At 38.2% G+C, this 24,658-nt stretch overlaps 1 protein-coding gene across 15 annotated transcripts in view; it reads left to right on the top strand.

Annotated features, from left to right (window-relative positions):
- The first annotated feature begins 556 nt into the window (after positions 1–556).
- The window catches only part of LOC131254709 (ubiquitin-like domain-containing protein CIP73), a 56,412-nt gene continuing 32,310 nt past the window's right edge, over positions 557–24,658 (top strand). For 7 of the 15 annotated variants that reach the window (XR_009175809.1, XR_009175810.1, XR_009175811.1 and 4 more), the window contains exons 1-4: positions 559–775; positions 15,935–16,090; positions 18,355–18,472; positions 19,378–19,494. Coding sequence is in view for 11 of the 15 variants with exons in the window: in XM_058255410.1 (XP_058111393.1) it covers positions 15,959–16,090; positions 18,355–18,472; positions 19,378–19,494 (367 nt within the window). In the remaining 4 variants the exon portion in view is untranslated. Of the gene's footprint in view, positions 776–15,934; positions 16,091–18,354; positions 18,473–19,377; positions 19,495–24,658 lie in introns of all 15 variants that reach the window. The other 8 variants (XM_058255418.1, XM_058255409.1, XM_058255415.1 and 5 more) reach the window with 3 other exon arrangements.

The raw sequence follows: 24,658 nt of genomic DNA, 5'->3' as shown, positions 1-24,658 counted from the left end.
ACCCTGGCCAAGCTCACAGAGGCTGCTGATGGTCGAACTCAAGGACTTAAACGAAATTCGACAAATGACTTTAAATTCCATTACAACGAATGAGGCCATAGTTGCTCAAATGTACAATTAAACAGTAAAAAAAAAAAAAAAAGCTTTCAGTGAAAGTGATATGGTTTAAAAAGTGATATTACTTTTCAGAAATAAGGATGTTTAATTATGTAAATAATTGCCTATGAAAGATGGAACATATATAATTATAAAAGTTATCCATTGAAAAGCTTAACGCTTTGCAATATTAATGAAAAAATAGAGAAATTTTTAATAAATAATCAAATTTTAAAAGCATCCAATATCAATTTATGAAAAATATGAAAAGATCAGTCCAAACTAAATCAATTCAATGACAAAACAAACCAAAGTGCCAGCGGGACCAAACTTATTTTTGCACCAGGTGATGTTGGTGATGGGCCACCTTTTCAACCGCTCGGAAGCTCTCCACATGTTGCACGTGTGCATCCATTGCGTGTGAAGTTCACATGCAACGGCAGTGCAGGCGAGGTCGGCCATTGCAAATAGGACCCTAGAAAGTGTATAAATCCTCTCCCTCACCCTTTCTCTCTCTTTCGAGGAAGATGGATCTCTAATTCGTCGAATCCTTCAAGAGAGAGGAGAAAGGAAACCCGCTTCGTGCTTTCCGTGAGAGAGTGGAGAACTGAGAAAACCTCTCGACCGTCTCTTTTAGGTTTCCCTGAAAACCTGTCATCATCACCCTTCATCTCGTCAGGTAATACATCCAAAATCACCTTCTCTAATCTCAGCATATCATCCTCTTTCAATCTTCTGTAATCGAATTCAAGCATCTTGCTCGATTAGCCTTTCTCACGATTCCGGAAATCTATCCCTTTTCTAATCTTTTTTGGCAGTTTTTTCATTTCTGTAGGTGTTATGGATGAATTTATTGATCTGTTGTAAACCCTAGCCTCTTGCCTTTACGATTCAATGCGAAATTCAGGTGCAGGCTTGCTGTGACTCGAATTCCTGATGTCGGATGTTGCAATTTTGTTGATTTATGGTGATTGAGATTGCAATTGAGGTTGCATATTGTTGCTGAGTTTTGTTCTGATTGTGAAAAGATTTTGGCAGAATCAGATTTTTAGCCTTTGACTGCATTTGGCATTTGGGATGGAAGAAGAATAAGAAATTGTTTACTTTTTTAGAAAAGGGAAAGAAAAAATGAAGAAGAATTATGTTGAATTTGAATCTTTCTTGTATTTTGAGTTTGGACTAATTCAGCATGTGGGAATGCAGTTAGCTTCGATATTGCCAAGAATGAATTAGAGAGACTGGGAACGGAAATATAGAAAACTGATGTTTGGAAATGCCAAACAGCTGCTGCCCGAATCAGACATAGGTGTTCATTTCCTTTGGTAAAAGAGTGTTAATCCACCAAGCTCAGTGACAGTGTAGCCAAGTTGGTGGGTGGTATTCCCAGAGTGCAGTTTAAATGGGATTTCAAAATTACATTTAAAAAATAAAATAAAATTGTTGGGATTCACACATACCAACCTCGGATGGTTGGAGATTGGTGTATACCATGCATAGGCATTAGGCCCTTTCTTGTTTTATCCATTGACATAGCTTCATTTTATATTGATCACAAAAGAATAAAAACTATGGATGCTTTTTTGTAAATAACAAATTTATGGAAGAAAGCAAGGAAAAGAAAAAAAAAAAAACAAAAAACAAAAAAGGGAGAGCATTACAAGGGTTGTAGTGAATGCTGCCCAACAGACTATTTCTAAAGCATTCTGATTTAGCTGAGGAATCAACCACGTCATTAGCATCCGTTGGGATAGGAACAGATTCTACATTTGAACCGGAAACAAGACTGCAGATTTTGTCAAGCACAAAGGCCAACTGCCATGATTCCTTCTCCTTCTTGCTTGTGCAAGTGATGATGCCCACTGAATCACCCTCTTTGGTAATTCTTCATTGGAAATTCTTTTAACAGTTTGGTGCCCTTTGAGGGCTGCAACTTGGGTTCAGGTAAACCCGAGTTCAGATCAGGTTGGGTAGGGTTGTCAAGGTCCTCAGGTCTGGTTCGGGCTGGAAAACGCCAAATTGGTTTGAAATTTGGTTGGGTTCAGGTTGAGAAAATTGAGATTGGGTTAGGTCCGGTTGGTAATAATCACATTTATTTGGGTCGAGTCGGGTTGGGCCAAGTCGAGTATAGAGGAATTTGGGTCAGGTCGGGCCTAGTCAAGTATAGAGGAATTTGGGTTGGGTTCAGGTTTGGTACCTCAGGTTGGAATTCGGGTCGGGTTGTGTATTTGGTCCTCTTGAGGTCGGGTCAGGTTTGGGTTAACCCTCAACCCGACCCAACTCGCCTGAGTTGCACCTCTATTCCATAGATGCATTTTTCCCAATTGGTTTGAAGAAAGAGTCAACTGCCTTACTCATCCCATTTCTTATAATGTGACCAATGGTTTGTTTGAATGTCACTGATGCTTGTTAGATCTGAATTCCAGAGGCACTTCATCGAAGTTCATTTTAAATGTGCCTGACAGAGATCCCTCCAAACAACCTCACCTTCTCTATATATCTTTTGATCGATGAGAATTGAATCTATTAAGAAAGAGAAAAAAGAAGAAGCAGACAACAAGGGCTGCTGGCTACCTGGAAATTACATTACAATGAATTAGATGCTACAATAGCATCTCAAAGAGTACCTTCCCTTACAAGAAAGTAAGTGGCTGTATGACAATTGACAATGGATGACTACCACCTGACAGTTATGTTAGCAATGCATTAGAAGCTACAAGAGCATCTCTAAAAACACATTCCTTAGCAAGAAAGTTAGCGGCCTCATTTTCCTTTCAATGAACACGGGAAAAGGAAACATCACAATTACCAACATGGTCCATCATTTAATAAATGTCCGCCTTCTTACACAGGAACACCCAAAAGATGCCCATCAAAGTGGAGCCATTTGCAACAATTCTGTCCGAGGGATTAACTTTTGATGAATCCAGGTGCCGTTAAGCAACTCTCGAGCTTCAGCAGTGAAGCCTCATTTGAATCATAAGTCATAGCAGTACACCTAAATGTAGGATGGCCCTCTGGATCTCGAAATAAGCCTCATCTCTAGAAAGCCCTCTAAAACAACATTCCAGTGAGATACGAATCATTAAAAGTTAATCCCCAAAATTCCTTTCTACCTAGGTCCCAATGAATAATCATAGCTTTAACTTTCTCAGTGAACTGCTAGATGGATATCTGTCTTTCTAAAATATTCTTGCATTTCTCTCAAGCCCAATTTTGTAAAGAAGGATAGTATGGAGAATCCTCCAGAGAATTTTGGCTCTTAAACCAAAAACTCCATTGGCCAATTCATTAATTAACTCACAATTCTTCAAGGCATGACCCAATCAAAGCTGTAAAAGATTAATAGTACCAAATGCCTCTAGATCTATTGCAATGCAAAAAGATGGTCAACAGTTTCTTCGTCTTTCTGACACATGACACGTGTTAGCCAAATCATTCATTCATTTTATTTTTTATTTTTTATTTTTTTGCTAAATATTTTTTTAATGGTATTGTTTGGTTTCTTTTGTCACATTTGAGAATTTTGTTCACCGCTGCCAATAAACAGGCCTCTCTGCAGTGTTGTCAAGTTCAATGTTTTTGTTACTTGTGAACATGAGAAAGTCAAGTTCAATGATTTTGCTACTTTGTCATCATTTGTTGGGCCACTCTTTGATTGATAAATGATGTTTTAAAGGAGCCTGAGATCATGTGATTTCGACATGATGTTGGGAAGTTATTGCCAAAACACTAGGGTTGTAGTAGTGTGACAGGAATTTTAGATATATGTTTATTTTCATAGATTGTTAAGTTTATTAGGACCAGGACTCTTTTGTTGGGTTTTGTTTCTACTTTTCCAGAACTCGAAAATCTCTGTTTAGAGATCGGTTTATTTGAGTTTATTAAGGGCTAGGATTTTAGATATGAATGGTGAGGATTAGATTAGGGTTTCTTTTACGTTGGGTGAAATATATATTTGTGTGTGAATAGTTGAATGACTGATCGAAGAATTTTATGCATATAGAGAGATCATCTTGCCTCTTGTGATGCTAGCCTCATCAAGGTACAAACAATAAATCTTCTTTTTTGGCATTCAAATGTAGTTTATTTATGGCTTTTTCTTGACATTTTGGCATGTCAAGGCAAACCAATACATCCATCGTCACATCATCGGTTACATTCTAGTTAAAACATGGTGTGCCGTAAAGGCCGTTACGGGGCCGTAAAGGACGTTACGTAAAGGTAACGGTGGCAACCGTTACACGTTACGGGGTCGTAATGGCCGTAACAACCGTTATGGAAAAAAATGACCCGTAATTGCTGTTAATGGCACGTTACGTCCCCTATAAAGGCCATAACAGCCCTGTAATTGCTGTTATGGGGCAGATACAAGTTTTTCATACTTTTAAATCAACATTACAGGGCAAATACAGGTTTTTCAGGATTTTTTTTCAATAAAAAAAGAGACCGTAATGGCTGTTACGAGGCCCGTAATAGCTGTTACGACCCGTATTGTAAAGGTAACAGTGGTGGCTGTTACGGCCACCGTTACCGTTACAGAACACCTTGAGTTAAAAAGCCTAATCTTCAAGCCAAAAAGCTTACATATGGAATTGGTGGAAGGACAAGACAACCGATATATCTCTCATGAATTACATCCTATTTAAAAAGCCTAACCTTCAAGGCTATCACTCAAGGTGTACCTAGTAAATGATACTCGACTCATGATCACGATTGGCTTCCAAGTGAAATGTAAGGCACTAGCCATCAACATGCATAATCAAGTAGTCATAAGGAAAAACAACCTTGATGCAGCAAGCATTGTTTCAAATATCGACGATATCGGCCGATATATCCCACGATATATCTCGTATCCCACCTCTGCGATACGAAATGCACTGGTAGTGCCGATATATGCCACCTATTTGATCCGGTGAGCATTTTCGATTTTCGATCCATTTAAAAAAAAAAAAAAAACTATAAATCACATTAAATCAGTGTCAAATGGTTACAAATCTATAATTCTTCATGTTTTCAATAAAAAATCATGGATTTGGAGCTTCGATTTCGAGATTTGGGAGAGATGGGGCAAGTTGCAGAAAATTGGGAAGAACCAAAATTTCTCAATTTCTCGCAACTCAGTTGTAAATCTTTGTATCTAAACACAAAATCAAACATGTATGTAACCTGATCTAGTGATTCTTCTTTTGCTTTCAAATGTATTGTTTGTGTTTCCATACATGTCTTTTTACATTTATAAATTACATGAATATACTTTAAATATACTTGCATCAATTCAGTTAGACAGTGCATGTATTAGGATCCCATACAAAGGAAACCTCTATTATGTGCACTTTTTTTTTTTGTGTAATGTTTTGATTTCTAAGTGTGTATTGATGTCTTTTTCAACAATCCTTGAAGTTTCCGTGAAAAATTCGACCAATTTCTCGATGTTCCCATTTTTGCTAACAACAGCGATACAACTGATATATCCCATGCGATAACCGATATGTATCCGTATCCTAAAGGAGTGATACATTACGCGATAACGATATTTAAAACATTGGCAGCAAGTAAGATGGAATCAATGCAATTAAAGGCATTAGATGCCCTGGAGCCTTGAAACACCTAGGTGCACGCGTGGAGAATTCAAGTTTTTTTTATTTCTGAATTTAGATAATAACTATTAATATTTATGGGTGATCTTAAACATTTGATTAATGGAATGGAAAATGGACATTCGAGATTGAGCAATGAAACAAAATAGGTCTAATCATCATCTTGATTATTCGATAGTTTCCACTTTGTATTGCTTATTATTCCAAAAGTAACTCTTTGATTTGAACCATTCGATCCAAGGCTCATAAAAATGGATGAGGTGACAAATTGCCCCATTCAAAGGGTTAGGATCATCCCATCGGTGCGAGTCTTGCACCATGGTTTGCTCCTAATGGTACGTTTGAATGGATATCTGGATTGATGATGGGCGCGCCCCATGCCATTTACAAACTTTGGGATCATTGCTAACGTTCCCGTGATGGTGGGGATGTTAGCATTACCCTATATATATATGTATAAATATGAATAAAGCATAATATTCATATAGGGTTGGGCCTACCACAGCTTGTTGTAGGGTTGAGCTATGTGGGGCCCACCATGATGCTGTTGGACATCCACCCCATCCACTAGATGTACACTCCCATGGTGGGCCATGTGTCCAAAAATAAGCCAATCCATGTCCATGACTTACATGAGCCATAACACAAGGAATGGTTGAGTGGACGCCCACCCTCAATTGCATGTGGGGCCCACAATATTTAATCAAATATTTGATTCATCTAAGTGGGAGTGCCACCTAGATGAGGAGTTCCACCAAATTTCAGGCCATTCCAAAACTGAGGTCAGCCCTGCCATGTGATTTTAGAGATTTAAGGCATGATTCCATACTATTCCAGATGGTGTGGTCCTCTTGAGTCCTGGATATGGCTTTTTTTGGAGCTCAAAGTTCTTGATGGGGCTCACCATATGCACAATCCAGATGCTACATAAACATCAGGATGCGGCCCACTTTGTTCATCCTATCAGGTTGTGGTGGGGTTGACTCTATAAGAGCATTTTCCATATAATGTATATGGATTTTCCCAATGTCCCTACCTTCATGGGGTCATTAGCAATGTTGCCAAAGCTTTTAATCAACACATGGGAGGAGCAATCATCAATTAGAACCGTCCATTCTTTTCATACAACTAGGGAGAAGTGGTGTGACCAAGGTATTCTAAAATGGTTACATAATGGTCATACGGTAATGGTGGTAACTGTTACACATTACGGGGTTGTAGGCTGTTATGGATAAAATGGTCCATAATAGTCCCGTATCGGTTCGTTATGGGGTTGAAACATTTTCTTTTAAATGGTGTAATGGTCTTTACAACTTGTATCATAAGCAATGTTGTCAAATCGCATATTTGATCCCCCTCCTCGGCATTACCCAATACACGTGGTTGTGGGTAATTGCGTGTATCTGCAGAGAATAGTCTTACCTTGAAAGGAGTGGGGGCACCCTGTGTCTTTAAAAAAAAATAAAAAAAAAAATAAAATTGCATATGTGATCATATGCGACCAACATATGTTGTTTGCATATGCGATCCCATATTGCTCTGGCCTCCTTTTAAAAAAGTAAAAAAATAAAAAAATGTAAAAAAATGTAAAAATATGGGAGAAAATAGGAAAAACTGTCTAATTATTACAAGCGATTGGATTGGTTTTTTTTACCTATCGCATTATAGTATGAATGTTTGAGACTATTAGACCATCTATAAATTAAGTTATATACTTATATACTTAATTACTTATATTATATTTATATAATATTTAACAAAACTATCGACAAGTTACATTAAGACTTAAGAGAGAATTAATTATTGAAAACTTCGAACATAGAAATTTTATTGATAAATTATACCTTGATAACTTGAACAACTTACAAGTTACAACTTAATTTACAAATATAATTTATAATTTACCAAAAAAAGGCACAACTTACAAAGTATGCCATAACATATGGAGTATGCCATTGCATACTCGCATACGCGATCATGTACGTATTGCATAAAAAAGTATGCTATTGCATACTCTCATGGATCGCATATGCCATAATTGCATATGTAATCCTGCTAAAAAAATGGCATATGCGATCGCATGACAACAATGATTGTAATGGTAACAACGGTAGTTGTAACTATAGAATGCCTTGGGTGCAATAATCCAACGAATTGGTTGATCCTAAGCATTCGATCAATAACATGGAAAATGAATGGTCAAGATTTAGCGGATAAACAAATATGTCCAATCATTGTCTTGACCTATCTATTTGATAGATCCTACTTTGTGTTGCTTATGATTCCAAAGTAGCACTTTGATTTGATAACTCTAATCATGTGATCTATAGCTCGTAAAAAACAAAAGGTTGTAACCAATTGGCCTCATTCATAGAGTTAGGATCTAAGTTGTAGCCCAACTAGTCAGCTACACAAATCGTGTTCGACCATTCCACTATCAATGACCATATCCTCAATTAAACCATAGGTCAACAAGTCTTTTCTTACTAACCTTCCTCCATGCCCTTTTGGGCCTTCCCCTTAAGCTTTTTAAAGCCTTGAACTTGTGTAATCCTAATCGTTGTAAAAACATAGTTCTTGGTCTTTGTTGCACGTGGATCTCATACTCTCATGTATAGCATATGCCATCATGGCATATGTAATCCTTCTAAAAAAATGGCATATGCGATCGCACATGATAACAATGATTGTAATGGTAATAGTGGCGGCCGTAACTTTAGAATGCCTTGGGTGCAATCAAGGTGTTCCAAAACAGTAACTGTCGCCATAACGACCACCACCGCCATTAAGGCCCCTGTATCGGCCGTTATGCTCCTTTTTTGTTTTTTGAAAAAACTGTTACAGGATTGTTACGAGACTGTTACAGGTCCGTTAGGCCATTACAGGACAGTTATGGGGCTGTTATGGACCGTTTCGACCCCGTAACTCGTAATGGTTATGGCCGTTACGTTACCGATTTTGAATACCTTGAATAGTCCAACCAATTGGATGATCGTAAGCATTTGATCAATAACATGGAAAATGACCAGTAAAGATTGAGCAGATAAACAATTAGGTCCAATCATTGTCTTGACCCCATCTATTTGATAGATCACACTTTGTATTGTTTATGATTCCAAAGTAGCACTTCGATTTGATAACTCTAACCATGTGATCTATAGCTCGTAAAAAACAAAAGGTTGTAACAAATTGGCCTCGTTCATAGAGTTAGGATCCAAGCTGTATCCCAACTAGTCTGCTACACAAATCATGTTTGGCCATTCCACCATCAATGACCTTATCCTCAATTAAACCATAGGTCGTCTTTTCTTACTTACCTCTCCCCATGTCCTTTTGGGCCTTCCCCCTAAGCTTTTTAAAGCCTTGAATTCATGCACTCCCAATCGTCGTAAAAACATAGTTCTTGGTCTTTGTTGCATGTGGATCGCATATGCCATCATGGCATATGTAATTCTTCTAAAAAAATGGCATATGCGATCGCACATGACAAAATGATTGTAATGGTAACAATGGTGGTCGTAACTATAGAATGCCTTGGGTGCAATAATCCAACAAATTGGATGATCGTAAGCATTTGATCAATAACATGGAAAATGAATAGTCAAGATTGAGTGGATAAACAAATAGGTCCAATCATTGTCTTGAACCATCTATTTGATGGATCCCACTTTGTATTGCTTATGATTCATAAGTAGCACTTTGATTTGATAACTCTAACCATGTGGTCTATAGTTCATAAAAACAAAAGGTTGTCACAAATTGGCCTCATTCATAGAGTTAGGATCTAAGTTGTATCCCAACTAGTTGGCTACACAAATCCTATTCGGCCATTCCACTATCAATGACTATATCATCAATTAAACCATAGGTCATCAAGTCTTTTCTTACTAACGTCTCCCCATGTCCTTTTGGGCCTTCCCTAAAGCTTTTTAAAGCCTTGAACTCATGCGCTCCTAATTGTTGTAAAAACATAGTTCTTGGTCTTTGTTGCATTTGGGAAAACCATCTAAGTCTACTTTCTATCATTTTACTACCAATTGGTGCAACTCCCAAATTTCCTCAAATGTGTTCATTACCAATTCCATCCTTCCTAATATTGCCACTCGTCCATCTCAACATCCTCATTTCAAGTACGTGGTATGTCCATCCTATGAACTCGTTTTTTATTTAATTGCCTAACATTGTCCCATAAAGTATGGTTGGTCCTATTGCTATCTTATAAAATTTCCCCTTCAATTCAATTGGTATGCAGCGATCGCATAAAACCGCAGAGGCAAATCTCCACTTCTTCTGCACAACTTGAATTCTATAAGCAACATCCTTAATCTCTTTGCTGTCATGAATTATCGACACAAGGTATCAAAAATGGTCATTTTGGAATTTATAGGGTTTTGATAACATCCCCACCTAGATGGGGGGATGTTGGTGGGAATGTTAGCAATGTCCCTGAAACTTTTAAATGACATTTGGGACACCCCATCATTGATCAAGACAGTTCATTCGATAGTACCATTGGGAGCAAGCCATGGTGCAAAAATCACAATGATCGGATGATTCTAACCCTTTAAATGGGGCCAATTTGTTACAGCTGTCCTTTATTTAAGAGCCATATGTCACATGGTTAGAATCATCAAACCAAGGTGCTACTCTATAATCATAAGCAATACAAAGTGGGATCTATTTAGTATATGTTTCAAGATGATGATTGGACCCATTTTGTTTATTCGCTCAATCCTGCCTATCCTTTTTCCATGCTATTGATTGGATGGTGTGATTTTGGCACCATGGCTTGCTCGTAGTTGTATGAATGAATGAACGGTTCATATCAATGATAGGTTACCCCATGTGCCATTTGAAAGCTTGGGGTACGCTCCTAAGTCCTAACTTCCCCACCATATATATTCTTTCTTTGTCTCTCTCTATATGTGCATGCACACGCGTCCCTTTGATGGAGAAGAGGAGTAAGAGGAAGTGAAAGACAAAAATCCAGGAGGAAAATAAAAGTGAAACAATGGGGCAATGCTCAACCAAAATAGAAGTTTTAACTTCAAACAAGATAAGAAAGACCAATTCTAATGATCCAAATGTCCCTCCCTTCACCCTGAATTTAAAGGACTCTTTTCATCCCGACCCTTGATTCCACCAAAGATTTACACCTAATACAATTTTCAAGTACACTATTAACGATCTAAGACTTTGACATCCCTTTGGAACTCTAAATTACTGCACCATGAAAGTAACAACTTCCAATATCACATTCATATCCCAGGTGCATGGAATGCAAATTCAAAATTTAAAAAGCCTTTTGACGTTTTAATGTCCTTGTTGGTACCTAAATGGGACCCACAAGCTAGTCACTCATGGAACCACCGCCATATGTGCTATATCAACCTTTGTCCACAAAGCTAAATGCCAAACTTAATTCCTACCAGGCCTAACTTGCTTTGCCTACTTTAATTCAAAGTTCAAACTACCCAATGTTAAATTGTACTAAGAAAGGAAAGACTAATAATCACTATTAACCAACTCCTACATAAAGAACCATGTATACCTGTTGGGATGTATGTTTGCACAAAAACCCAGTTGATACATATGCGATTTGTAAATAAATAGCTAGAAGTCATCCAGTTCGACCTGTGGGCCCCACTGTCCAGTTGGTTCATTCTTTGGTCATCCAATTGGATCCATGGACCCACAGTCCAATTGGACCACTGACTTGGCCCTAAGCTTCAATCGACCAGCAGGTGGTTGACCTCCTTTACTGATCAGCTATGCCCCCTGCATGAATCCTTTGAGCACGAGAATCTACATGGGAAAATCCTTTGAAAGGTTCCTTGGGATGTAAACTTATTGAATGGTTTCAAGAAGCAAAGAGAACTCCCATGTTCTGGGAACCAAAGTTCCACTTGGCCTAGCTATTTCAGATAGTTCTCCATCACATAAGGATCTTCAACTAAATGAAAAAGATTGAAGATTCCTCCACAAGTGGAGCAATGCAACAAACTTATTTACTCAAACCTCGTATTATTCTCCACCTTGACCTAAGTTCGCTTCTAGTTCCAAGCATGGGACACCCACCAGCATGCCTTATATCCAATCCCTCCCATCATCATTCCACTCTTCGCTGGTATTCCCATTATAGAATTCTATACTAGCATTGATCTTTCTGCTCCATTGTCCATGACACTTTTCATATAGACGTAAAAGCTATTCCCCCGTTAACACCTCCAAATTTATAGAAGCGAACACCTTTTATATTGGGATTTTCCAAGCTATCGTTTATTGCCAAGTTCTCCATAGAGAGAAGACATTTGTTTCTCTTTGATTGCTGACCTGATGCAAATTTGATGTTGTTGAAGATAGTTTAGACAGATTACCTTCTAGTTACAACAGGAAATTTCCTTCCCACTAGGGCAGTCATTAACCCAAAATTTTTCTTTCATAATAGCAGGCCATGAGAGGTCGGAAAGGCATCACAACATATTCAAGAATTCTAGTGTTTAATACTTCTAATATCTATATATAATCTAAACCATGCCTTTTCATATGTTAATTATTGTTCCTTGATTCCCTAATTCATAATGCCTTCTCAAGAAACGAGCCTGGGTAATTGGCATGTTCCCAAATATTATCCATTGGGACATATTGCAAGTGGCATAGCATGGTCACTTTATCACTAGTGTGAGACCAACTAGCATGGATTTATTCATTGCCTTATAATTGTGCGAGCTGATCACCACCAGAGAGCGGAAGACCTTCCCTTGGACCTCTAGAGAGAGCAAGAAGGCCACTGGATGATTTAGGTGTTTGTTTGTTGGAGAAAAAGAGATTTAGGTATTGCAACTCATGAAATATGCTGTCAGATCTGCCTAGATTTCCTCTCCAAAATCCATTATTTAAAAGATTTATACACTCCGAAGGGCAATTCAACTCTCTCTTCAAGGCTAGTCCTTTGGCAGTAGAGCCAAAGATGCATTGATTGCTTCATGTGTTGTTAGTCTCCACACAAACTTGATGATGTCTTCTTCTTCTTCTTTTTGAAAGATGACGAAGTTTTATTAAGAAACGAAAGAAATGAGGAACTAGAACAGAGTGGGATACCGAGAAAGTGACCCAACACTACCCAAGAAAATTCAGATTGCAAATCCTTTAATTTGGAGACGTAAGAACCCCATTCAATAACCATAAGTCTACCCCTTTGGGATATGCTTCCCACCGGCTTACTAACATTGTTAAAGCACCTTGCATTTCTTTCTTCCCAAACAGCCTACCATATTGCGAGTAATGCCATTTTCCAAAGCACTATGTTTTTTTTTTTCCCTTATGTAGGACATGAAAATTTAAATATGCTATGCAAGATTCTAGGCTTTAGATCATATTAGTTCAAAAACAATCACACAAAATTTCATATCCCACATAAAGTCAAGCACTCAACAAAGTGGAATCTATGCGGGTCTAAGCTTATACATGCTAGGGCTGGATCAATTAAAGTTATAGACCAAACAATACTCAAAGGAGAGTAGATTCAACCACACATGCACATGAATACTTTCCCCAATCCAAGGGATTTACAAGTTTCAATTCGGGAAACCCTAGGGTTAGAAAAAGGAGCAAAGAAATTGAAATTTAAGACAATCTAGGGTTAGGGTAAAGGAAATCGGGTAAAAGAGGAATGAAAGAGAGGAGAGAATGAACCTGAAGTTAGCCCGCGTGTGTGAATAGCAAGCCAGGCCTGACGCATGTGCGCTAATGGCTGTCCGCACGTGCGTGGGGCCCACGAACCCAAAAACCCCCAGCTAAGGTCTGGTTGGCCAGGGCTGGGCCACACAATCATCAAGTTTCAGCCTGATCCGAGATCTGGTCCACGCGTGGTGCTCCGCCAAAGTTTCAGCCCTCCTGTAGGGCTGAATTCTGGAAATCTATTGCAAGGAATGATTGACTGCAAAATAATGATGGATTTGAAGGTTTAATGGCTGTAGAGAAAGGTGAATATGGATGGTAGAAGATGGGGGCGAATTGGGATGGGTGTGGCTTCGCACCACGGTAGTTAGCCCTTTGAGAAAGGGAATGTTTCGCACCCAATTGGATTTTCACAACTCGGAGAGGAGCAGGAAAACGCAGAAATTTTATTCAATCTTCAATGAGAAAAAAAGACTACAAGAGGTGCCTATTTATAATAAAATCCTATACCCCAAAACTCGCGCCATGTGTGCATCATATTACTTAGAGACGAAGTAATCACAAATAATAACTAATCAAAACAATATAAACCATCCATGATGTTCCTAATAATAATAATAACCAAAACTCATAGTACTAGCTCGTTTAGAATAGTGGGTCACGATCATGAGAGTCCATGGTGGGATTCACATGATGATCAGGTCTATTCCAAGGAACCAAAATGCAGTCCTCTAACTAGGAGACCCTCCCTGGCCATCGTCATTGATCCAGATCGATGGTGGAGCCCTCCTCCTCCTTGCGCGTGTGCATAAAGGGGGGGGGGGGGGGTTGCGTGTGCGCGTGATGTCCCCATAATTTTCTCTCCTAAGCCCACACCCCATTCCAAGAGGAGATAAAAGGCAACCCATCGAATCCAAGGCGACCCACATTAAATGGAAGCGACCCAACACATCAGCCTAAATCGGACTTAGGAAAGAGCAGTGCGCAAACAAGTGGTCCACTATCTCCTCATCGTGCATGCACAAAAGGCAAATATTTGGAAGCACCATAGATCTCTTTTGAAGATTATCGATGGTTAGAACTTTCTTCCCTCCCACCCACCAACGAAAAGCTGCTATCTTTGGAGGAACATTATAGTGCCAAATGAATCTCGTGCTCTCCATCTTCCTTTGGTGCTCGCCTCCCCTCGCATGGGAATAAAGGGATTTAACCGAGAAAGAGCCCGATTTATCGATCTTCCACACAATCTTATCCGGCTCGGAGGATATCGGAGCATATAAGTGAATGTTCTCAAGGAGGGTGGCATAATCAATCACTTCCTCATCATGAAGATAGTGCCTACGAGGAGGCTCCCAAACAACTGTCCCTCCAATATGGGAAAAGCACTTCGCCACCATGATAGTGGGATTTGGGGCCAACTGATAAATACTAGGAAAATCGTCTTTTAGATAGGATGCTCCTACTCAAATATCTTTCTAGAACCTTATTTTTTTCACCGTTACCTACTGAGAATCCCATACCTTCCAAGAAAGCTGATTTTACGGAATGAACTCCTTTCCATAGAGCCAAAGCCCTATAGATAACCGAGTCTTTGGTCCACCAATCCCCACTCGAGGAACCGTATTTGCTTTTGATAACCCTTCTCCAAAGGGCCCTGTCTTCCTCTCCAAACCTCCAAAGCCATTTCCCAAGCAATGCTATGTTCATTGACTTTAGATCCTTAAAACCTGCTCCCTCATACGTTCTACAAATTTCATCCCAACTCACTAGATGGAATTTCTTTTTTTCTTCCGCTCCTTGCCACATAAGGTCTCGCCTTAGCTTTTGAAGTCTTGTAAGAATCAATGCCGGACATTTGAATAGAGACATGAAATAAAGTGGAAGATTCGATAAGGCGGCTTTGATGAGAACATGACAGTGTCTTCTAAACTCTAGGGAAATTTACAAAATTGTTAATGCTCACTATTGCTTTTTTGCATACAACTTTCGATGGCTGCCATAACCTCAGCTTCAAAGTTTCCTCAATATTATGAAAGAATTCCATTGATAAGAAATCAAACCCACAGCTTTTGAAAATAACCCTTTGGGCTTCTTCTGGCATACACAGCCTCCATCTTGCTCATTTTGACCAAGGGTCTGTGTTTCTTCAACCTAGTTACGTATGGCATCCTTTTTACTGCATGATCTACGCGTTTATTAGAATTGTTAATGTCATTAACAAGTTATCAAAATATCTAAAATACTAAGAATGACATATTTGGTTTGGCTTTCATTGCGTTTTGTATGCATTTAGCTTTTCAAGATTCTCATTTTAATACATTGAATATTCCCTTAAACTTTGGAACTAATATAGTAATTTAGCCACTATATGGGGTCTTTCTATGTCTAAGGTTATCTGATTTAGAAGGCTGGTTTAGTTGAGTTTTGTGCAACTGATTGGGCAATTGAGAAGGATATTTGTTTCATGGGCTTGTTTCTTCATTAATTCCAGTGCAATTAGTGGTAGCTGTTTTTGTTCGAAACAAAATTTTTGATTTATTTTGTGGCCATATTCCTTTCAGGTTTCAATTAGGGTTCTGAAGAGGATGGAAGCTAATGGTGGTGCTGATGAAGTCATGATCTCTGGCAGTGATGTGGCTGAATGTTCACAAACCACTGTTGAAATAAAGATAAAAACTCTGGATTCTCAAACATACAGATTACGAGTGAATAAATGTGTAAACACCATTTTCCCATTTATTGTTAACCCATAAAAATTCCTGCAGTGTTTTTGTTTGGTTGCTGAATGATTTTGAAAATATTGTTGGACATATTGAAAATTTGAAACCTCTATGCTCTGAATGCTGTGATGTAGTTATTTGAACCATGTTTTGTGTAGGTCCTAGACACAAACATGGAAGCTGCACCATATCTGCTCACATATTGAAATTTTGATGTAGTTATTTGATCCATGTGTTGTGTAGGTCCTAGATACAAACATGGAAGCTGCACTATGATCTGCTCACATATTGAAATTTTGAAACACTTCTATGCTCTGAATGCTGTGATGTAGTTATTTGATCCATATGTGTTGCATAGGTCCTAGATACAAAGATGGAAGCTGCATCTTTATCTGCTCACAGAGTAAGCAGAAGGGTTACTGATGTGGCGATCCTGTCCAATCTTTTTCTATTTTCAGATCCCTTTCCTTCAATAATGAGATTTCTAAAATACCACTGTATTTTTTTAGCTACTATGATATTAAGGGGCATTTTAGTCTTTTCACCTTCATACTCAACACGCCGACATTGTTCGCAGAACTCTCCCTATATTATCGTTCTAAAAAATGGCTACAATGCAGCTGTATCATAATTGTATCGGCTACCCCTGAGATGTGATATAGGGGTGAATTAGACTGTAAAAAAAAGACCCTATCAGCCAATATAGGCTGATATGGGCCGTTTTGGTACTAGTACGGCCAATACGACCATAAAGCCCCCTTGCAATTTTTTGTTTTTAAATTTCCCTCATTTTCCACTTGTCTCTTCATTTCAACTATGGGTGAAAGCTTAGAAACTCATTTAGAGTAGATCTAGGCCTATTTTGGGATCAAACACATGATTTGTGTGGGATTTGATGAATTGAAGTGTGATGGGCCATTTTTAGGAAAAATTGGAAGACTCTCGTAAACCATCAACTTTTTTTTTTTTTTCTTTCATTTTCTTTATTGTTGTATTTCAATGTAATGGGCCCCAATCCATCAAGTCATTCTTGATTTGTGTTTGACTAGGGTTTTTTTTTTTCCCACTTTCAGCAAGTTAAGTGGACAGACCAATGTTGTCGAATCGCATATGCGATCATGTACGATCGCATATGGCTATGCGCATATGTGATCGCGATTGCATATGTGGCCGCATTTTATTTTATTTTTTTGAAAAGTTTATATATATATATATATATACATATAATAGGGAAAAAATTTAAAAAATGTAAAAAAATATAAGAAACTAAGGAGAACTTTTCTAAGTTAATAGATAACTAATTTTACATATTTAAAATACATTTAAGAGATAAAATCAATTAAACAATGAATTAAACATCAAGTCATCAACATTTAACAATATAGTTAACAAGAAGTAACAAAAAAATCAACAAGCTATTTATTTATTATTGTAGAAAATCAACAAGCTATCTTCCTTGAAACTTGAAAGTGCTTGAATCTTGATCTTCCAACTTCCAAGAGACAGGGAATGTAGGGGGGAGAGAGAGAGAGAGAGAGAGAGAGAGAGAGAGATAGAGAGAGAGACCACTTGTGAAGCCTTTTTTATAGGCAAAATGTTGTTTTTTTTTTTTTTCGAAAAAATTAAAAAAAAATAATTCAACGTGCCATTGCCAATATGCAATCGCATACATCGCATATGCGATCGCATATTTTCGCATATGCCACATATGCGATCGCATATGTGCCATGATCGCATATGCGATTTGCATATGGATATGTGCATATGCGGTCGCACATGACAACACTGGGACATACAACATTCTTATAAAAGAACGGTCTGGTCCACCATTGGATGCATGTCAAAAACACCAAAAATGAAGATTCTAGTGTCTTTTATATATATATATATATATATATATATATATATATATATACTATTTTTCATTAATTTTTCAAAACTTTTTGGGCCGAAAATATTTTTTTAGCGGGTACAGGTCTGTATCGGCCAATACGGTCCCTTAACCTTGGTATTGTATTGTTTTTCTAACTGGCCTATGATAAGTGATTTGGGCTGAGTGGAAGATCCAAATCAATGAAATAGATGACCTTTTATGTCCAATTTCAACTGTGTGCATGGGAAGCTTCTTTGCACATGACCATGTTTAGCGTTTTTCATATTTTAAAATGTCATTCACATAAGTCTTTTTACCTTTTTCATTGAAGGTTACTCACTTTACACTTCAGCCTTTGACTTCATTCTTTGGATTTTCTGTCCTGCAGATGCCAGTCCCTGCACTGAAGGAACAAATAGCGTCTGTCACAGGTGTATTATCAGAGCAACAACGCCTAATATGTCGTGGGAAGGTTTTAAAGGATGATCAGCTCCTCTCGGCATACCGTATCCATTATCTGTATTTCACTTGTCGTGGTTTATTTTTCTGATCGAGAATTAAGTTGCTTATACAATCTATGTTATTGAAAAGAGGAATTATAATCCTGATGCATCAGAGTGTACATAGACTCCTGATGCACCATCCTTGCAAGTGGGCCCCACTGCAGGAGAGGACCCAAACTTTCTCCATATTGGAAGGTTGTAGACATGCAGTGTTCGACCTTTATCTGGACAGCTGCTTTCTTTTTCTCCTAACCATCTATGTCCAAATCACTGATCTAAAAGTCTAGAAAATTTGATCTTGGAGATTTTTGTGGATCCCCCATCCATGGTAGGGCCTATCAACTAAATGCCCTAGTTTACCGAACTATGTGCCCCATTTGTACACATTATTATTATTAATTTTTTTATGACGATCCCTACTGATGAATGCAATCACCCGCCAACCACGTGCATCGGGTAATCCATGGGGAGGGGAATTGAACTCTTGTCTATGCGGAGCAAACCCACAACCCCAAGCCATTCGCTCAAACCGTGATGGCAATAATTTGTACACATTATTGCATCAGAACACTATTCAATGCAGAAAAGTTCTATAATTCCTCTATTGAGAAAGATAGGCTAAGCATCCACTAGTTGTTTGGGGCGCAACCCTTCTAGAGGGAAGACTCAGGTTTGAGTACCACTGATGCAAATGTTTCAGTCTGCCTATTTAGGATATTAGTTAGTTCTTTGGCTTCTTGGTCTGGTTTGTTTAGGCATTTCATCAAATATCTACCTCTTGTGATTTTTCTTTAGACGCATTTTAATGTGACTTTGTTTTTTACAATTATCAATTCTTAACGGTGTCCTCTTTAGCATTAACTTTTGAATTCACTGAGACATTCTGTTTCATACTTAATTCAGTTTAGATGTGGAAGATGGTCACACATTGCATTTGGTTGTTAGGCAACCACTTCATTCATCATCTTCATCCACAGCAGGGGCAGCAGGGGTAGTGGGATCTGAGACTGCACCAGATCATCCAGGTTGGCTATGCTTTAAGAAACTAGCTAATCTATTATGTTCAAATCAACCATTTTATTGACTACCCTTTTCTAATACTATTTACAATTTCGGTGAACTCCATTGCCTTTTTATGGTAGAGACGAAACTTTTCTTTGTGAAGCATTTCTTACAGGAGTGGCTATTTTGTTTTTTCCACCTATCTGTATTGGTTTATGCATATGCATCATGCGTTCTGTGTTCATTTCGTGAAGAAAGGCCCTAGCATTGGCATTGTCCACTGTATATAGGCTTCTTATTGTTTCACACTCCATTGCCTTTTTATGGTAGATGAGACCTTTTCTTCATGAAGCATTTCTTGCGGGACTAGCTGTTTTGTTTTTCCCAGCTATCTATATTGTTTTATGCATAGACATTATGCAGTCCTGAGCTCATTTCGTGAAGAGAGGCCCTAGCGTTGGCATTATACACTATATTATAGGTTTCATATTGTTTCACACATCTCTTCCCTAAATGGCTTCAGAAAGTGCTTAGATTTTGAAAGTAATTAAGTCTTTGGGAACACCTTGAGAAGTAAGAAAATTCATTCCAACTGTCAAAAAAATTTGTAGCAGAGGTGAAGTTGTTCTGATCTTTTTTTCTTTTTCTTTGGGGTAATAGAGCTGTTGATCTTTATTGCTGGAAAAAGATTTACACCTAATTTCCAACTTAACTCAAACCTTTTTGAAGGGTAACTTTTTTTTCTTTTTCTTTTCCTTTTTATGTTGGGTGAGGGATAACTTGAGTCACCCAACATATGTTGTATTTTAAAGCATTTAAATTTGTAAGTGATGCAAAACCTAGAAAGTTTTTACCAAGCCTTTTACCTGTTTGATACCACTTACTTTTTAATATGGTTTTATTCCTTTGAAAAAAAAAAATGATTTTAAGAGTCAAGAGACAGTTTAATTAGGTACTGTATGTATCATTGAGGCACTGATCTACTTTCGAGACATGATCTCTCTCCATCACCCATACAGCCTTTTTGTATTTGTTATGGAAATAGTAAATAGTGCACCCCCGTACTATTCTAATAAGTACAAAAGGGATGTATTCATAAACAATAGAGTACATATATCATTTCTTGCATGCGTGTGTGTGTCCATATGCTTGTGTGTGCGCGATATGTGCTATATGTGTCTGCGTGCATGGAAATGCTCCATGAGCTGTGAATGGAACCTCCGTATGCACATATGATGCATCTAGCTGCAGATCAGGCCTCACCCCTGCAGATTCAAAATTTGGTGGAATCTGATTGGATTTTGTGCCACACAAGTCCAATCAGATTGCATTTTCAGACTCAATATTGACTGGTTGGTTGATCTATTTCATGCATATGCACAGACTTATTGCATAAATACAGATACACGCGCTTCGTATGGTGTTGGTGTGGGTGGAGTCAAAGTGGGTTTGGACACTTCTGTGGATGGTATTTAATAATCTTTATACCAAATGCATGTAGCAAAAAGGGATCTTGTGTAATAGCTGGTTGCCACCATGGGATTTGCGTGATGAGCCCCGTATCTGTAAACTCAGTTCCTACAGTTGATACATGTGGAGTCCTGATGAGATTTGATGACTATATACAAACCATGTGAAGAAAAGAAGAGATTTGCCTATTCACACAGGCCCCGGCATTCATACGGGTGTGTGTAAAGACTCGTATGGGGGGTTATAATGAACCTAGACGACTCTTTAGTCTTTTTGTTTGCTGTTTTGTAGAGGAAGTTGACCATTCTATGCCGCCGCCTTATTAAATATGTTATCAACGGGGATTCTTCATTTTTTTCGCATTAAAGTACTGCTTATGTACTTATTGCTAAAAAAATCCATAGGGAATTGAGAAACATGGCTGATTGACGAAGAATTTATTTTATGAGGTTTATCATTATAGCATGCATCGCCCCGTTCATCATTAGTTTCTGGGATTATCATCGCATGTGTTGCATGTCTATTATCTGGCTCAGTACTCATTCTTGAGGTCTTCAAATGAACAAGTTTGGTAGAGAGTGTAGTGTGTATGAGTGATCCACGGTTCAATCCCTGGTAGTGTTATCTTTCAAAAAAAATTGTTTGGAATAAAAAACTGGTACATATTTTCAGATATTGCAAATGAATCTACCTTCCAGGATTTGTTGCATCAATTGTTGTATTAAAGCAAGTTGTTAGGGAACTTATGCTCTCTCTCTCTTCCCCCAATCCCAAATCTTTCCAATCAGCCTAAACCCTAAATTTTCCCAATTTTCCTGATTAGAATCCCCAAACTCAATATTTTTCAATTTCCTAAAATTCACAGTTCCCCTACATGTAGATTAGTTGATTTCTCTAATTTCCTAAACCCTAAACTCAATTCACCCCAAATCCCCATTTCCCTAGTCCCTACAACCCTAAATTTACAAATCCCCAGTTTTCTTTCCTGAAACCTTAACTCTGAATTTTCTAATTTCAATAATTTAAAACTCCAATTTCCCCAAATTCCTGTAAAACTAAACCCTAATTCCCAAATCTTCCCCCATATCTCCCATCTCTACCCCCTAGAACCATATTCCAGCTTTAAACCAACCCTGCTGCAAACCCTAACACCCTTTCGGAACCATGACCTATGTTTGGGAGGGATGATAACTTTGGAAAAGAAATCAATTTCCATGGATATCTATTTTTCCCCCATCTGAGAAAAGGAAAGTTGGTATGTAAATTGATTTCAATTTCCAAGGTTTCGTCAAGAAATGTGGATATCAATTTCTTTTTAAAAGAACCTGTTAAATGTAGATTACAGTGTGAGGCTGTCTCACCTTTTGACCATTGACGCTTTTAACATTTTCATGGAAAACTACTCTCAAGCCAAAGAATGGAATTACTGTTGGATTCCACACTTTTCTAGTTCTTGAGGATTCCATGGGGTTTTCCATGTCCACGTTTTGGATTCTCTCTATCCAAAATGGCCCCAAATGTGCAACCAAATTCAGTCCTAATCTTAAACCCCATCCAAAACTGTAAAGCTAACTTCAATCTATCCAAGCCTCCCAAATCATAAAATCAGCCCCAATATTTCAAAAGTTTGTCCCAGATTTCAAATCTAAACCTGTTCTGATAACTCTAAATTCTACCCTTCTTTCAACAAAAACAATAAATAAATCAGTCAGGATAAATATTAATTACTGCAGTAATTTCAGCCTCTTATTGTCCCCAATCAGCCATTAAAATTTATCCCTATTAGCTGTGACCAGTACCCATAATCTGTTGTATCTGCAGCTTCAAAACCCAGCCTAATTGCACTCCTTATCAGCTTAATACAGCCTGAAACATGGCCTAATTCTTGTCCTGAAACCTAGCACCCAAACTGCCTCTAGATAACAGCCTAACCAGCCATTTTGCTAAAAAATCTGTTCCCTATCACCAATTGCAGCAGGTCTCTCAAACTAGCTCTTTAACCTGTCTGCAGATTGCCTTTTATCCGAATTCCAGACCTAAATTCTGTCCCAGATAAACTACTGAATCTGCCCATTATCCACTCTTAAAAGTCCCTTGATATACATTGATATGCCATCCTCTAATGGCTCGAGCTTTTAGAGCAAAGTGGTTATTTGACATGGTATCAAAGTGGAAGGTCAAGTGTTCGAATCCCAGGGGCAGCAAATATGCCTCCGTAATATATTCGCCCATGGAGGGTGATGAGGACATCACTTCATGGACACCCTTGCGTACGTATCAGAAGAGGAGGTAGGCCACACCGATTTCCTTGTGGCTAGGCAAGTGCCCGTGATTATGCTAAAGACCCCATGTGCATGTGCAAACATCTGGAAGACCCCGCACTGGGAAGATGCACATGGGTTGCTTTATGGAGTGATCCGAACCATTGGATTGGAGGGACGTGATGATCGGGCCATTGATCGTAATCGTCCACAATAGTTTTTCTTAAAGTTTATCAGGTTATATGATTTAGTTTTGTTTATGTTATGTTTAGACGCCATTATGAGTGTTTTTAGTTGATTTGAGTTAGGCTAGATATATTTTCATCAAAATTCACAAAATAAGGTGTTTATTGTAATTTTCGAACTTTCTTGGATCCATAGAAGAGGGTGGGTGTGTGACTTTCTCCCTCATTGGATTTTGTGATTGTGATAATTTTTTTTTTTTTAAAAGAGAGAGAGAGAGAGAGAGAGAGAGAGAGAGAGAGAGAGAGAAGCTCTTGCTTTCTTCTTCCATCTTCATTCGATTTGAAGATACTTCCATACGATTTGGAAAAGAGATTGGTGCGAGGTTAATCTTCATCAACGGAGGTGCGAGGTCTCCATCTATCCTCACACCGTCTTCTTTCTTCCCCTCTATCAAGGTATTTTCTTCGAATTCTTCGATTCTCCCATCTTAAGCCTTCATCCTTTCATAAACCCATATTTCCTTTATCTTTCAACATTCTCAAACCCTAATTGACCTACCCATCCATCCCACGCCACACGTGTGACCGTACGACCACACGTGTGAATCCTTCAGGTTGGCTGTACGGCCACGCCTTGCCCCTTTTTTGATTTTCCATCATCCTTTTATCAAAACTCCTTTCTTCTATTCCCAAAACCCTAAGTCTAAATCTAAAATCCCTAATTTTGCTACTTTCCCAAATTACCCAAACCCTAATTTTTACCTTAGGTTGTATTAGGTTTTCTACTTTGAAATAGACTATACCCTATGCTAATTGGATGCCCCTACATCCATTAGATCCTAGTTTTGTTTTATTTAATGATCTTGTGTGATGATGTTGGTAACTTAGGCTATGATCATGCGTGATGTTTTTTTTGGTTTTCATGGGATTTGTGATGATTATGACAATGGTTGTGTTTTTTTTTTTTTTTTGGTTAATTGTCTTAATTCTGCTACTTGATCTCACATGTCATTTGGTTCATGCATCGGTCTTGCATTAGAGGGCCATTGTTTATGGTGTGAGTGTCCCTCCACCCTTGCCCAGTATGTTCCTGTGTGGAGTTCATTGGATGCCCCTATATCCATTAGATCCTAGTTTCGTTTTATTTAATGATCTTGTGTGATGATGTTGGTAACTTAGGCTAGGATCATGCATGATGTTTTTTTGGTTTTCATGGGATTCGTGATGGTTATGGCAATGCTTTTTTTGTTTTTTTTGTTTTTGTTAATTGT

The sequence above is a fragment of the Magnolia sinica genome, chromosome 9 (assembly GCF_029962835.1).
Source record: "Magnolia sinica isolate HGM2019 chromosome 9, MsV1, whole genome shotgun sequence".
In the NCBI taxonomy this organism is placed as follows: Eukaryota; Viridiplantae; Streptophyta; class Magnoliopsida; order Magnoliales; family Magnoliaceae; genus Magnolia; species Magnolia sinica.
Note: the sequence above shows the minus strand (reverse complement) of the source record. Positions and strands in the feature narration are given on the sequence as shown.